General features: G+C 54.7%; 2 protein-coding genes across 7 annotated transcripts in view; one reads left to right on the forward strand and one right to left on the reverse strand.

Moving 5' to 3' along the window:
* TTC21A (tetratricopeptide repeat domain 21A) overlaps positions 1–2,340 on the forward strand; it is a 32,685-nt gene extending 30,345 nt beyond the window's left edge. For all 4 annotated transcript variants that reach the window (XM_081071886.1, XM_081071887.1, XM_081071888.1 and 1 more), the window contains exons 27-29: positions 219–339; positions 506–573; positions 671–2,340. In XM_081071886.1, coding sequence (XP_080928012.1) covers positions 219–339; positions 506–573; positions 671–748 — 267 coding nt within the window. In that variant the 3' untranslated portion in view covers positions 749–2,340. The remainder of the gene's footprint in view (positions 1–218; positions 340–505; positions 574–670) is intronic.
* Positions 2,341–2,376: 36 nt separating this feature from the next.
* Positions 2,377–15,919, reverse strand: CSRNP1 (cysteine and serine rich nuclear protein 1). 3 transcript variants are annotated; one of them, XM_081071895.1, is made up of 5 exons: positions 15,729–15,919; positions 9,118–9,352; positions 6,794–7,053; positions 5,985–6,299; positions 2,377–5,890 (listed from the first exon to the last, which is right to left on the reverse strand). In XM_081071895.1, the coding sequence occupies exons 2-5, from the start codon at positions 9,326–9,328 to the stop codon at positions 4,910–4,912; spliced, it is 1,767 nt and encodes a 588-aa protein (XP_080928021.1). In that variant the 5' UTR covers positions 9,329–9,352; positions 15,729–15,919; the 3' UTR covers positions 2,377–4,909. The 3 variants fall into 3 exon arrangements, with proteins under 3 accessions (XP_080928021.1, XP_080928020.1, XP_080928022.1); XM_081071894.1 differs by having other exon boundaries at positions 9,118–9,367; XM_081071896.1 differs by lacking the exon at positions 15,729–15,919 and adding an exon at positions 14,386–14,505.
* Positions 15,920–16,179: the final 260 nt, after the last annotated feature.

Raw genomic sequence — 16,179 nt, forward strand, 5'->3', positions numbered from 1 at the left:
CCCGGAGCACGGGCAAGGCAAGAAAAGGTGCCTTGGCTCTGGCAGCCAGCGGGGAGCGCAGAATGAGGGAGGCAGGAGGGAAGGGTTCAAGGGTCCAGGGGCCTGCAGGGGTCAGTTGGTCCAGGAGGGGCGTTTGGGCAGAAAGGCTGCGGGTGCCCAGATGCTAGGACCAGATGGGGCTTCCTCTCCATAGAGGCTCTGACCAGCTTTCTCTGCAGTCGTGCTGCAAGGCCTATGAGTACATGGGCTTTATCATGGAGAAGGAGCAGTCCTACAAGGACGCAGCCACCAACTACGAGCTGGCCTGGAAGTACAGTCATCATGCCAACCCTGCCATTGGTACGGCAGCCAGCCACGGTGCACGTGGGTGCGGGAGGTAGCCGGGCAGGACCACCACCCCGACTCCAGAACCCAAGGCCTGTATTCTGGCTGTTGTGGGAACCAGAGGGGTTCTCAGATCATCAGCGTGCCACCTACTGTCTGTGTTCTCCCTGCCCTTGGACAGGCTTCAAACTAGCATTCAACTACTTGAAGGACAAGAGACTCGTGGAGGCCATTGAAGTCTGCCACAAGGTAAGCCTGGTGGGTGGGGGGGTGCTCTGTGCAGTGGCCTTGTGTAGTGGCGAGGAGTCCTGCCTAATGTCTCACCCCCTTTCTCTCTCTGTCTTAGGTCCTAGGGGAGCACCCCAACTACCCCAAAATCAGAGAAGAAATTTTGGAAAAGGCCCAAGGGTCTCTGAGGTCGTAGCTGTGGTTAGAGATGGGGTGGGTGGAAGCCATCAGCCTATGGAAATTTCAGGGAGGGGGTGGGATGTGGGTCAGTGGAGGAGATTCAGAAAATGACGTGTTCTTCCCCATTTTTATACTGAGCGATTTATTTGAATCATGCCTTATCTGGTCTAAGGCGCAGCCCAAAGCTTTACGTTTTTAAGGCACAAGAAGCAATTTTGCTCTGGGGAACAAAGACATCAACCAACTTAGCTTCTGCTGGGCTCACTGGGTACCTTCTAACAGACCCCACTTTTATCCCAGACTCTCTGAGGGGGCAGATGGGAAACAAAGAGGTGGTTTAAAATAAAATACCCTACGATTATTTTACTATTGTTATGTCAGGCCAGAAATACCTCCCCTCTCCTGTTTGGTCCCTTGAATCCTGGAGCTAAAGAAACAGCACTCCTGCCTGCCATGCTGCTCACTGCAGCTGCCCTGGTAGTGGGTCCAGACAGGAGGACCCACTGTACAAGGTCCCCACAGCTGAGGCGCTATGTGAGGGACACTGTCATCCTGCAGGTTGCGAGGGTCATTGGCCTGCTCTGTCCCATGCATTCTGTCTCCTCCTCCCCGCGTTTTCAGCTGGCTTCTGCTGGTCCTCAGGGGTTTGGGGAAACCTGATTTCCCTTGCCTGATGCAGCGGAGTACATCCCAAGAAAAATTACTATCCACTTCAGCTTTTGTGAAAGACACTGGCCAACTCACCAATTCATCCTCCAGAAACCCTTTTAACACCTAAGGGGACAAAAGCAGTGGTCCCTATTTAAATGGATAATGTTAATTGTAAGTGGCAAGAGGGTGATAGAGGTCATCTTTGCTGTGCTCCCAGGGCCTCTCTTCCTGTTTTTCAGGATGGCAATAATGGGTCAGTCTGACCTCAGGGGAAGGAACTCAGAACTGGGAGTCAGGAGGTCTAGAACCTCCCTGCATGACCTTCCCAAGACCGTGACCTTCCCAAGACCATTCCTGCCCCTTTCTGGTTTCGGAGTCCCCATCTATGGCAGGAAATTAGATCTGTGTGTTCCCAAATCATGGTACGAATCCCTGCCAATGATATTCAGCAAACATTGTAAAGTTTAATAATTATGTGTTTAGATATTTTTACATAATGGAGAAAAATAGCACAACAAACTCATGAATCTGTGGGTTTTGTTACATAGAAATGGCTCTAATTTTTAAGCATATTGACATAATTGATATAAAGTAAAATACTTAGTATCAGTAGAATGCAGATATGGCAGAGTTTTCAAGAGTTGTCTGGTGGCTAAGGTTTGGGAACAGTGAACGGGTATAAGGGTCTCTTATAGAACAGCCCGAGATGTCCTTGATGGCTGTTGAGCCTTGTTTTTATAGCATACTGTGGTCACGTGCATGGCCTCTTGGTATGAGTCAATGACCTGGAATGCTTTCCCCAGGTTACTACCATCATCTTATGGGAAACCAGTTCTCTTTATTATGATGTACTTTACAACCCAGTTTCTTGGGGCGGGTTGTGTTGAGAGACAGGTCTATCTGTATGGAGAATGAGGCTGTCTAAGGATTGTTATGTTAATCACTTTTGTATTGCTGTAAACCCTAAGTTGTCTGTATCTTTTTTTAAAAAAAAAAGCCCAGAAGTGACCCTCTCGATGGGCAGACTCAGTCTAGCCATGGGCTGTCCATAGCAGGAGACTCTAGGGGCTTCCAGCAAGGGTATTGGAGCTGCTGGGGGCTGCCACCAAGACCCCAGGCTAGTCAGAACAAAGCCTCACGGCCCTTCGGGAGATCCAGCTTTTGGATTATGCATGCTGAAGCAGTATCTGCAAAAGGATTCCCAGGGACCAGTGAGAAGGGAGATAGGACAACTGAATGTACCAGGGTAGTCCATCCTGAGAAGCCTAAGAGCTGGCTGTCCGGGCCTAAGCTCGTTACAGGTAGGCCAGATTCCAAGCCATGAGTCCTCTAGTGGCCACTGACGAAATGGCCATGTGGCCATGTCCATGCATGTCCAGAGGCAAGAGACAGATACCTGCAAGGTGACAGAACTGGCAAAAAAAGAAAGGCTAAAACATAGAAATAGAGGCAGAAACAAGAAAACAGAACAGAAAAGGTGCACATGAGGCTTGCATGTTCCAGGCACTCTTTTAAGAGCGGTGTACGTATGAACTGAACAAGCTTATGAGGTGAGCAGTGTTATTTGCACAATATTGAGGACATCCAGGCAGAGACGGAGAATAATTTGTGTGAGTCACCTCACTGGGGAGTAGAAGAGCTGGGATTCCAACCTGGCACTCTGGGTCCATGTTCTTAACCAGTAAACCAGAGATGAAATAAGGGAGCGCAGCCCAGACCAAGAGACAGAGAATTAGAACAAGAAAAGGAGACCCAAGTCAGGTCTTCTGTTTTGGTCCCCCTCCCCTTCGTAAAGGGGAGGTCGGCCTTGCTCCTCAGGCCAGCAGACTGGGGCACACTGCAGCCTGCTCCTCTGGCCTGCAGCCCAACCTGCCTTGGGACAGGACAGACAGGTCTGGCTGGTGCAAGAGGATAAAGTTCTACAGCTTCTGGTGCCCGGTGCACAAACCCCATGCCAGGCGTCCACCCACCCCATCCCACTGCCTGCCTCCACCTGGGGGTCAGTGACCATCCTCGGCACCAGGCCCCAGCTCAGTGTGGGTGAGTGGGGAGCGTGCCCTCAGCCATCCAAGCAGACAGCCTGTCTCAGAAGACTGCCCTGCTGCTGTCCCACCACCACCCCAGGAGACTACTGGAGAGAGACGGGTTCATCCAAAGGGAAAAACTGCTCCATGTGCCTGGCCAGCCTTTCTTAGCAGGTTTCCTGTCTCCAGGTTGACTGGCCTACATGGAAGGAGGCCCAGAGTATTGCACCCCCCACTCCTACAGCCCCCCCACAGCCTGTATCCACACTGAGATCGGCAGGGCCTATCTCCCCCTCCCTCCTCAGGGTATATGTGTGCTCCTACTCGTCCCACAAATACAGACCATACCGTTAAAAATAGAGCCTCTTTATTGGTACCTGTAAGTTCAGGTACAAGGTGTTCCCACAAGCACACAGGCTGGCAAGGCCTCCTGGGCAAGAGGGCAGGCCCAGAGCCTGGTCTTCTTGGCACAGACACAGAGAAAAATGAATAAATTATAGTTCTAATACTCAGGGACAACGTAGAAATTATGGTACAAAATTCAACATCAGCAAATGGGCATAGAAGCCCTAAGGAGCCACCCCTTGCCCTGGCCAACTGGCCTTGGGGGCACAGGTAGGTGGGCCGGGCTGGAGTGCAGTGCCCAGAAAGCCCTGAGTTGTCAGGGGCATGCTGTGGGCCCTGAGGCAAGCCTCTTGCCGTCTCTGGGCCTCCTGCTTCCCCCTCCTACATTGATGGGCCAGGAAGAAAGGCTGTGGCCTTTGCGGGAGGGGAGAGATGGGGCAGAGGACAAGAAGCAGAGGGGGCTGAGCAGGGTAGAAGAGGGTTTTGGTCACGATTGGTCAGCCCAGCCCCTCCCCTGCCCAGACACTGTCCCAGGTCATCCCCTGCCTGCTCAGCCATCTGGAGCCAGGCAGCTGCCACAGTAGACACAGGGCTCAAATCCACACCTGGTCTACACCTGAGACCACGTAGGGCAAAAGGGGCTCATGGGGTCTGTGCCCCACCCACCCCAGCATTGCCCACCAGCCAGACAGAAGCCTAAGCCACCTAGTCTCCAAATAAATTATGGAAATAAATTATAGTCTTCACAGTCCAGAGGATTCAGCCACCCAGGGGACCACGGCTCAGGGTGGCAGAAGCAGGAAGTGGCTGATTCCAGCCCTGTCTTTGGGCTAAGAAATATCATACAAGACCAAAAAGGGGTCTGCAAAGCTCTAGGGGAGCCATATGTCCTCCTCTTCTTGGCATGTGCTGTGGAAGTGGAAGAGACTGTGTGGGCATGGGGGCACAGGGGGGTTGAAGGGGGAAGCCCCCTCCCACCCTCTCTTCAGCACACAAAGTTAAAAAAAATAAATAAATCCAGAGTGTTGCATGGGAATAGGGTGTCCATGTGGGTGAGTCAGCCAATGGGAGACTATTACATACAGACCCCGGGGAGCCCCCAAATTATAATACAGCAGCAACAGGGCTCTTGGGGCCGGGAAAAGGCACCCTAGTCCTCACACAGGCACAGGCTCCACCAGAGACGCTGGGGCGGTGTCCTCAAACAGCTGGCTGTCCATGAAGGGAGCCAGGCCCTCGGCAGCTGGTTCGGACAAGCCCATGATGGACTCCAGGAAGCAAATGCTGGCGTCCCCAGGTGGGGAAAAGGCAGGAAAGGGAAAGTGGGGCGCCTCGAAGTTGTCCAGGCTGTCGGAAACCTTCCGAGAGGTGTAGTGCGGCCCCAGACTGTAGTCTGGCAGGGCCTGGAGCAGCTCAAAGGAGTCGCAGGAGGACAAGCTGAGGTCCACTGAGCTGCTCTGGCCGGCGTCCATGCTGGGCGGCACTGAGGTGCCAGGGAGGCCGCCTTCTCCCAACCCTTCAAGGCTCCCGTTTAGGAAACAGCTGGCATCCAGGTTGGCGTTTTCATCCAGAATGCCTGATGTGAAGCTAGAGCTGGAATAGCTGTGGGTCCAGCTAGCCAGGCCGCCGGGGTCACCAGTACCGAAGATATCAGCGAGGTGGAAGCAGCTGAGGTTGTCGAGGCTCCCCACACCGCCGTCCTCCTCTTCCTCCTCCTCTCCACCCAGGTCAGAGTCACTGAAACTCAGGATCCGCTCGAGGCTATCGTCATCCACGGCAGGCTGGAAGCCAGGGCCAGGCAGCGCCGGGTGGGCAGGGCTGTCGGGGGCCTCGCTAGCGCCCGATGCTGTGGAGCAATCAGTCATGTCGCTGCTGCAGCTGTGGTCTCCCAGCTCACTGCTCACCGGGGAGCTGGCCAGTGGGAAAGGAGGGGCCAGGACCTGCTCACCAGGGCTGGGTGGACCACCCTGGGCCGGGGCCTCCAGCTCCCCAAGGCTCTCCGCCCCCTGCTCCAGCTGCAGACGGGTGAGCGTGTGGATGAAATGGGTCCGAACCCGCGTCTGATTAAATTCCACACGGCCCTTGGGGTTCTCACAGCCCTCCTTGCAGCAGCCACAGGGGAAGGCCGTGTGATCCATCTGCAGAGAAAGAAGAGGGACAAGTGAGGCTCCTTTGGGGCCCAGGGAAGCCCCCACGCTGAGACTCCCCTTCCCAGCCCCGTCCGGCCCGTACCTGGCACTTGATGCCCGCCAGGCTGCAGCTGCAGGTCGCAGGGTCACAGACCCTATCGCAGCGACAGCCACAATCCTCCCGGGATTGACGCAGAGCCTGCAGCTCCCGCTTCTCCTCCCGATCGATCCTCCGTACACCGGCAGCACGTAGCAGGGCCCGCCGCTTCCGGGCTGGGTAGGGCTGTAGGAAGGTCATTTCTTCCAACTGGCCACCGGCCACAGCCGCTGCCAACTGCTCTTCTACAGAGGTGTCATCAATAGTGTCTACGGTCAGTGGCAGGCCAGCCTCCGTCTCAGGTACCCCCGACTCTGCAAGCTGCATCCGCGGGAAGGAGGAGGGATGTAAGCGGTACACACACGGTCTTAGTCCCCACAGCCATCAGTCACCAGACAAACCCTCTCGATGCGCTTACTCTGGGCTGAGCACTGTGGATACCCTAGTGACTGGGACAGCTCAGAACACTGCCCTCACGGCATTTGCAAAGAGATTTCCTGTTCATGCCCTTCCCCAGTGCATGGACAAACGCCCTCCCCAGCCAGATAGATATACCAACCCCCAATGTCCATCAATTCTGCATTTCCCTCCCCAGTGAGGTCAGACAGATTCAGGCCCTGCAGCAAACCTGATACCTTGCACACCCCACTCCGTCTGCAAATAATCCAAGCAACAGACCCTGACCAAGCAATTACTGGCCTCTTTCCCCAAATCCATACTGAGCAAACTGGCACCCGCCCGTGATGCCCCGTCCCTCAAGGTTAGGACTTCAGGAGCTGCCCTACTGTGTGGGCCTTGGAGAGGAGTCTGCCTACCTTACATCGAAGCACCTCCAGCTTCTCCTCCTTCAAGCGTAGGCGGAGCTTCTCGCGCCGTGCACGGGCTCGCTCCTGGGTAAACTCAGCCAAGGAGAAGCGGCGGCAGGCACTGTGGCGAGGGGCCATACCTAGAGTGCAGCCACCACGGCTGGGCACGCTGGTGAAGCCCTGGCACCGAGGAAAGTAGAAGACGGTGATGCCATTGAAGGCTACGCGGCCTGGGCGCTTCCGGGGAGCCCGCTTCAGGATAGAAAGGGCTGGAAGGCAGACAGGGAGGGGGTAGGGCATGAGTTCTCTGGGAGGCACAACACAACCCCTTGGAAGATGAGGCTGAACTGTCTGTCTCTCCTCATACCTCCTCCTGTCTTCCCACCCCAACAAAGAAATGGATCTGAATTTAGGAGCCAGCCTGGCTAGGATTGGAGGTGGTCAAACTGAACACAGCACCCCTATGCCAACACTGCCTTATTGCTACTCACCAGTCCAAATGGGAGCATTTGTGAGATTCAACATCTTTCCCATCTTTATTAGCCATTTACAGGTCCTTTGTACAGTTTTCTATAGTTTTTTTTTTTTTTTGGTTGATTTACAGGACCTCTTTATATATGATATTACCGTGTCTCCCCCCAAATAAGACCTAGCCGGACATCAGCTCTAATGCATCTTTTGGAGCAAAAATTAACATAAGACCGGGTCTTATATAATATAATAATAATATAAGACCCGGTCTTGTATTAATTTTTTGCTCCAAAAGACGCATTAGAGCTGACTGTCTGGCTAGGTCTTATTTTTGGGAAACCAGGGTAGAGACATTAATCATCTGTCTGACCTACCTGTGAAAATCTTTTAGTCTTTTATTTTTTGTTCATGGCCTTTTACAAAATGATTTCTAAGGTTTATGTAGTCAAAAATATATCGATCTTTTCCTTTATAGCTTCTGTGTTTTGCAACAGGCTTGGAAAAGCCTTCCTTTCATAAGTTATTGGTTGTACATATTCAATACACATACTGGTACATTATTGCTTTTTATTAGGTTGAACCATAAGAAATTACCATAAAATAATTGAATATTGGTAATTCCACATAACTCAACTTAATATATTAATTTCGTACCCAACTACCTGAGGGAATTCCCTTCTAAAAGGTTTTCTGTTCGTATTCTTGAATTTACCAGGTAGCCAACCATCTGCAAATAATGGCAGTTTTGCCTGTGCCAACACAATACAGAAAACTCTTACTCTCTTAGTGAACTGAACTGGCTAGCACTTCCTGAACAATGTTAACCAACAATGATGACAGACAGCGTCCTCCTCTTGTTCCTGGCTTAGTGGGACTGCGTCCAGTATTTCCTCACTAATCAGAAGCAGCTTTTGGGTTGAAACCAATTTTTTTTAAACCATTTAAGTAGAATTCACTTATTCCCATCTTACCAAAAGTCTTATCTAGAAGGAACATTACATTTTGTCAAATATTCTTCCAGCATCAAGAGCTCTTATGTTTTTCTTCCTCTGGCACATAGTCATTTGGTAAACTCTACAGTTGGATTTTATAATATTAAACTATCCTTGTATTTCCAGGGTAAACCCATAGTAGTTTAGTCAGTTAATATACTTAGATTCTATGTGCCAAAAAAATCACACTTTTTACGTAAAATGCAGATATACATATAATGCACATATAAACAGACATCATCTCTGTGGTATTAAAATATCATGTGGGGTTGATTAGGGGGGAAAAAGTGTCTAAAAAGGCTCCTTGGTGTGGAGGGGAGTGATAATAAAAAGTAAGGTTGAGAAACACTGCTCCAGGGCAATCTCTCTTAGTTTGGAATCAGAATCATGCTAGCTTGAAAAATAACTGGGAAAAAATACTTCACTACGTTCAGGCAAAGCCAAACAGCATTTTGACAGGAGAGGGACCGGCTTGACAGGCCTCTTGGCGGAGAAGTGTGGGGCGTGGGACTGCAGGAGTGCAGTTGGAAGGACAGGGCGAAAGCTGGAGAAACGAAACTGGCACAGAAGGGAGGAGCCAGGGTGGGAAGGCAGAGGGCCATCTAAAGAGCTCCATCCTAAACGTCAGGACGCCGAAGCAGCAGAGTCCTAAGGTCAAGGGTGAATCTAGCCAAGTGCCTCTGGACAGTGGGCATTCCTGAGTGACCACTGTATTCCAGGAAGGGGACAAGGTGGAGAGCATGGAAGGGGAGCTAAAGCTATGGGGCGCATGATCTCCAGAGACCAGAATGGCTTTGTTACAGGCCTCCTAATTTCATCTTCAGGAAGGGTGAAGGGGTGTGTGGGGTTCCCAGGGGAGAAGGAACTCACGGGTGAAACTTTGGGGGCCACAGGAGTCACGATCAGGCGGGGGCATCTGACCCCAGGGGCCCTCCTCTTCCAAGTCCCATGCTGGGGAGACAGAAGAGCTTGGGGAGCAGGAGAGAGAGCGGTGGCCCGAGGAGGACAAAGAAGAGAACGAGCAGAGCGAGGAGTCGTCCTCATCCAGCTGGTCAAACTTCCTCTTCAGCAGCCCAGTCATGGTGGTGCAGGGGTGCCGTGGGGTCTGGGCACAGACAGCCTGGATGAGAAGGAGAAAACTCTCATTGGTCTCTTTGGCAGCCCATGGTCATCATCTCTGCCACGTACACGCGAGGCCTCCCAGGCCCTCTTGCCCCAGGCCCTGCAGGAGGCACATCTGCAGCAGGCTTCTTAGCATATGATGATGATGGAGCACCCAGGCCCAAACCCTCCTCCTGGCTCTTGCAGTCTCCCACCCCCTCTGCCTGAAAGCCTTCCCAGGACACTGCCAGGCACCTTCCCCACTACTTCCTACAACCCACCTACACACACACACACACACACACACACACACACACACACACACACACGAGGCCAACAGACGGACTGACAGCCCTCCGCACGGCCTCGCTGATTCCCCGACAGGAATCCTCGGGGCTGACTCACCGGCTGGGTGATTCACACAGCTCGCATCTGTGTGCCTTTGTGTGTGTGAGGCCCTCTGTGACAGGCTGCACAGCCCTGTACAGTGGCCCTGGTTCCTCCACCTCCTCCTTCCCTCCCAGCATACCCACAGGCACAGGCCCAGCTGCAGCCTTCGCTCCAGGGCCAGGCGAACCAGGACACCAGGCAACAGGCTGGCTTTGACACTGGCCCCGATTCCCACACCCAGGACTTTCCGGAACCCCTCCTCTCCTGAGAAGGAGCTGCCCAGACTTTCCCTCAGAAACCCCCGCCCCGCAGAAGTCCCCTGCCTCCAGGCCTAACTGTGGGACCCAGAGCCACCGAGGCTTCTTGTCTCTTTCACATCTCCTGTTTGATCTTAAAAAATCACCTACATCTGGCTTTCTACTCGCAATATCTAGCCGTTTGTTTTAATTAACTTCCTATGGAAATTATTTTTCCCCCTTAAAAGAAAAAAAACACTCTAGTGAAACTGAGCTGCTAAAACAATGTCCCACTCTCTCCCATCTGTAGCTTGGCGACGTGGAGCCACCCAGGACACACCACTCGCGCCTGCCCTTTGAGGGTCTCAGCCCTCTGCAGGAGGGCAGCCAGACTCCCACAGCCTAGCTGGCCCCGTCCAAGTGGAGGGGACTCAGGGTTCCTTCCCCTAAATGCCACGGCAAATAACAGTCCCTTCCACTGCTTGGGAATCTCCCAAGGACTCAGCCCTAAGAGCTGAGCACAGATACCTTGTCTCTGCGCGTCCAGTGGCACTCAGGGCTAGGCCCCCAGGAGGTCACCAGGAGGAAGGGGAAACGGTGCGGAGGCCCCAGTGCTGGGGAGCCCCTCCCCCACTGCCATCACAGGAAACGAGAACAGGAAAAACTAAGCAGAAGGCTGGTGATCTCCCCTCCTCAGGTGTCCTTTCTAAACACCCCCTGCTCCTTTGCCAAGCCTCCCACGAAGTCACTGAATCCTAGACCTGGAGTGAGTGCTGTCAACTGACTTATTGGATAGACTGCCTGGGTAAAATTCCTTGAAGGGACAGCCTCTCCCTCCAGGCACAAGAGAAGCAACAGTCGCTCCCCTCCTTGCACACTCTCCACACTGGGGGGAAGGGGGAGCGCTGGGGAAGGACACACAGGTGTTTCCGGGGGCTGTGGGGGCTATGGGGGCTGCTCAACGGGTAGGTTCTCAGGATTGGTACCCTGCCTCCCAGGGTTAAACCACAAACAAAAACAAGCCCGCTCCCAGCTGACCTGCTGGATCTCCCAGGAGATGGGGGAACTCATGACCCAGAGCCAGGCATACATACATATACACACATGCAGACCAGAGACTCAGACACATACACACAAGACAAACCACACCCAGGCATGTTGTCCCCATGGTCCAACTAGGAGAACCCACCCTGTCCCAAGCTCCAGATGCTGTCTACCGGGTATTAGATACCTCCCTAATCACCACCCCCACCCCCAGGCCTCAGACACCTCCTCCCAAACCAAATGAACACTTGGTATTTCTGCCTGGCTGTGCCTTAGAAACATAAAAGTCTGCAGGCCCCAAATCGAACCCCTTGTCTCTGCTCCCCAACCCCCCACCCGTGCCATCTGTTCCTCTTCCTGTGTTCCCTATCTTAGTAACAGCACTGCCACCCACCCAGTTACTCAAGCCAGAAACCTGGAGTCATCATCAACTCTTTTCTCCCTCCCCCTCCATCCACATCTAGTTGCCCAGTACTGGGAGTGCACATTTAATGTACACGAGGCCAGGCACAGACTCGGCAGGAATCATGGAGGCCCCCCGAGGAGAGAACTGTAGCTCCAGAACCAGACAGCCGGCATTGGAACACTGGCTGGCCTCTTAATTGGCTGAGTGACCCCGGGCAAGTTCCTTACCCTCACCACTCCAATTCTTCGTCTTAAAACCTCACTGGGTTGGGCGGTTTACGTGAATCAATACACGCCAAGTTCTTAAGAACAGTGATAAGTGTTTAGTGAATGTGTCATTCTACACTGTGAAAAAAAGAATGAGCTCCTGGATACGCACAACACAGATGAATCTCACTGATATCGTGTTGGGTAAAAGAAGCCAGACACAAGAATACCAGTGAATGAAGCTCAAGAAAAAGGCAGACTCAATCTGTGATGATACAAGTCAGAATAGTGGTGGGGGGCAGGGAGGGGAGTGTTTAGAAATGGTTTATCTTGATCTGGGATGTGAGTCATTCCAGGGGTGTCTAAAACCATAAAAATCGTCTAGCTGTACACATAAGAGTCATATACATCATGTATTTTATGTATGTCACGTATAATTTTAAAAGTTTATTACCTTTACATCTCTGGCCCTACTGCTACTACTCATGTCCCTGCCTCTGCTCCTGTCCTCTCCCCGCAGCCATTCTTTACCCTGAAGCCAGAGTGAGCTTATTAAATCACATATCTACCTGCCATCCCCTTGCTCAGAATCACTCCGGAGCTCCCCTTAGGGTCAAGTCCAGAATTCCGAGAGGCTGAAGCAGGCCTAGCTGCTGCCTCTTCTCCACACTCATCCTGCAAGACTCTCCCCACCTCACCCCACTCACTTTATACTCCAGCTGAACTGGCAGTGCCCCCCACTCACCTCCTAGCCTTCGCCCAGCTGGAACCTAGCCTCCCCACCCCCCCATTTAGAAATCATCTCCAAGAGGCCCTCCCTGAAAGCCCCACTCCCCTCCCTGACTACATGCCTGTCTGGGCTCCCATGGGCCCTGGGATGCCCCATCACAGCCCTTACCCGCCCCCCCCCCCTGCAAAAGCCTCACTGCTCATCGCCTTCACGTCCGTCTGGCTGAGGGCCTCTCTGCCTGGTTGTCACTGTGCCCGTGCCTAAGAACAGTCTGACATAGAGAAGGCACCTGAGGGCCATCTGAGGTAGGCAGGTGGGCGCTTCATATCATACATAAACCCAGAAACAAGATTTAAGCACATGAAGTCTCTTGTGGGGTGGATACTAGTCAGTGTAACCTGCTCCTGTCACAATTAAGGGAGGGGTGGGGGGAGGGTCGGCACATGCCTGCCCATCACCCAGTCTACATCCGAGGGTTTGAGCAAGGATGGTACCCAGAAGGGGGGTGGCTCTGGGGGCAGGAGAAGAGAGCTCAGGCTGCAGGCAGGTGCCAACACAGGTATCTCAGGAGGCTCTCTGTTCCAGATGAGTAAACAGAGATGTCAAGGAAGCAGGTTCAAGCCAGACACCTTGGTTCTGCCTCAGGGATACCTACAGAACAGGAACTTAAGGTGAGAGGTGGACACACCTTAAGCTATAGAAGTGCCGCAGGTAACGTGATGAACCCCAGCACCATCTGCAGACCTGGAATGAAATGTCCTCCCTGATACTCCTTCGCGGTAGGGGGAGGGGGAAGAGCCACTGTCCCACCTGGGAATCCAGAGGCTGAGAGAGGCAGGAGCAGGGGACGAGACAAAAAGACTCAGCCAGAGACAAGGAGAGGCCAAGTGAGAAAAAGGAATGAAACATAGATAGTGGAAGAGTCCAAAAGTGTCAGACAGTGAGTCAGAGGGTGGGGGAGGGGCCCTCAGCAGCTACCCAGGAATCAAGATCCCGACTGTGGCACAGTTCCCAGGGTGAGCACAGCCCCCTCCTGGGGTCCTGGAGGAAGGAAAAGCAATTCCCAGGAGCTGGCTCAGACAGAAATACCACACCCCCAGGAGCCCTGGAGACAGGCCCTGAATCAAAGAGAACCAGACTTCTTCCGGGATCTGCCTGGGCCCTGAGAAGCAGGGCGCCTTCCTGCCACCACACACAGGAGCTGACAGCAAGGGCTCAGAGAGCACATCTCCTTACTGTACTCGCCACAACTGTCTCCACACTCAGGCCACACTACGTGAACCCAGGGAAGGCCACCTCACCCTGGGCACCAAGCAAACAAAGGCTATTTGGGGGGTGGGAGGAGGAGAGGGACATCTCAGGGCCTCTGGGAAGTCCTGCCCACCCCTCTGTGCACCTCAGTAGTCCCAAAGCCCCAGCCCCCAGCCAAGAGCTGGTATTGGGGAGGGGGCCCCTTCAGTGCCTCCATCCAACTCCCAAGAATCTGAAGAATGTGTCCCTTAACCTCCGAGAGCCCCAGGCCTTGGGTCAGTTTCCCCCAATACCTGGGGTCACATGACCCCAGGCCCTCAAGAACTACTTCCTGGGAGAAGGGGAGGGCACCTCAGAGCACCTTGGGCCCCCACTGGGATTGGCTAGAAAAACAGCCTGGGTAGCCAAGAGGGCAGACAGGAAGCCTTGGCACACCCCTCCCCCACCCTTTCCTCTGAAAGTGATCCCGGGGGGGAGGAGACACTTCTTCAGCCTTGGCCTCCAGCGCCTGGCACTGGGTAGGTGCCAAACGTTTGCTGGCTACATGAGGCAATTGCTTCTGCAGCAAGGAAAAGGCACCTGACAGCAAATGCTTCCTCCATCCAAGGGAGGTCTCTTTCACTCTCATTCATTCATTCCACAAGTATTTCTCGAGCTCCTATGATGTGCCAAGCACTATTCAGGCATTCGGGATACAGGGAGCAAGACATGCACAGGTGCCGCTCCTTGAAGCTTTGAGTTCAGTGGGCAGGAGTGTAATTAAAGTTTACGAACCCTGCTGTGTGCTGCGATGAAAGGTCGAAGGGGTAGCAGGAGAGGTACAGCTGAGGGTGAAGACAGGTCTGTCCCAGGAATAGACGTGGGAAGAGTTCCAGAAAGGGGCACAGCAAGTATGAGGGACTTGAGAGAGAGAGAGAGAGTCAGAATGGAGAGGGGGGAGGGGCCGTGAGGCGGGGTCTAGGTGGCCTGGGCGCCCCGGCTGGCTTTTGCCTGAGGGCACAGGAAGCCACACCAGGGTTTAAGTAGGGAGTGACAATACCAGATTTGCATTTTTAAAAGATAGCTCAGCATTAGGACTGAAGGGGGGTGTGACTGGTTAAACCCTGCTGCCAGAGTGACAGGACCGGACAAGGGCACAGGAAAGCAGGGAACAGACTTGGTGACCTCGGGATGTGGAGACCACAGAGGGCAGTGATGTCAAGGATTTGGGGGTGACGTGATGAGCTCCACTTCAGAGGGCTGACACATCTGAGTGGAGGTGTCGAGTGGGCAGTGGAGCCAGGGAGGGACGCTCTGTGTCAGAAGTGTGGGCTAGTGTGTGACTGTGCCAGGGAGCAGTTGTGACTAACTGTGTGATGGTTGCTGTGGAGTGAGCATCTCCATAGAGCATGCCTCTGAAACAGACCCCGGGGAGGGGAAACTGGGGACCGGGAGGAAGTACGTGCTGGAAAGGGGAGAAAAAGTGCGTGGGAGAGAGCCTACGTGTGTCCGAGGGTGGCTGGGGGAGCTGCGCCCGTGACTCACATTGGTGGCCTCTGTGTGTGACGGCGACTGACAAACAGGTGAGCGCACACCACAATCCCTCCTCTCTCCCTCCTTCCCAGGGTCCGTGACTCACGGAGCCTCACTCCACGCTCATCCCTCCCTGATCCCCGCCTCCCAGGGGGGCCGGGCACGCGCGGCAGCCCTGGTACCCGCCCCCGGGGGGGAGCCCGAGGATGAAGGCGACAAATGTCACCTGCTCCGGCCACGCGAGGAACTTCTGAAAAGTTCGCAGGCAACTGGGTCAAATGAAAACTCACCCACGGACACGCGCACCCCATCCTCCCGCCACCAGCGCACAGCCTCCACTCGGTCGCCACCCTCACCGGGCTCGGGGCGCCGCGACTTCTTGGGGTGCCGGAGGCTGGGCGGGGGAGGGGAGCGGAAAACCTGCGCCTCTCAGCCCCGGACCCCGTCTGTGGCACTCAGTTTGGGGCCCAGCTTGGGTGTCCTTGCCCCCGCGTCCGCTCAGGGTGGCAGGGGGCAAATGGCAGGGGCCGGAGCAGTGCCACCTGCGCGGGACACCCCCTCCCCAAAGTCCCGTCCAGCCCAGCCCGGAGCCTCACAGCGCTTACCTGCGAACCAGACGCTCTCCAAAAAGCCCGATGCGACCCGCGTCCCAGCCGGGGACGCCCTGTGCACCGCGACCCTGTGTTCACTCGGCCGGCAGCCGTCGGCCCCGCGGCCCCTCCGCTCTGCGCGTCCGGCGGCGGCGGCGGCGGCGGGAGACTGTCTGCGCAGCCCCGCCCGCCGCTCCGCCCTCGTCGTCAGTGGAAAACTCCGGGGCAGGCCGCGCTGACGCACGCCCGGCCGCCCGCCAGGCCGCCCGCCGCCCCGCCCCGGAGGCCCCGCCCCCTCCCCCGCCCGGAGCCGGGCGCCGCGGCCACCGGCTTCCCCGTGGGCTCGTTACGGCGCCGCCACCGCTCCCGGCGCCCAGCCCCCTCCCACCTCCGCCCCTCCGTCGTCTTCCCCCAGCCTTGCTCCCGCACTTTTACAAAGTCGCCGACGCACCCAGCCGGCGCAGCA

The sequence above is a fragment of the Rhinolophus hipposideros genome, assembly GCF_964194185.1.
Source record: "Rhinolophus hipposideros genome assembly, chromosome: 14".
NCBI classification, from domain to species: Eukaryota; Metazoa; Chordata; class Mammalia; order Chiroptera; family Rhinolophidae; genus Rhinolophus; species Rhinolophus hipposideros.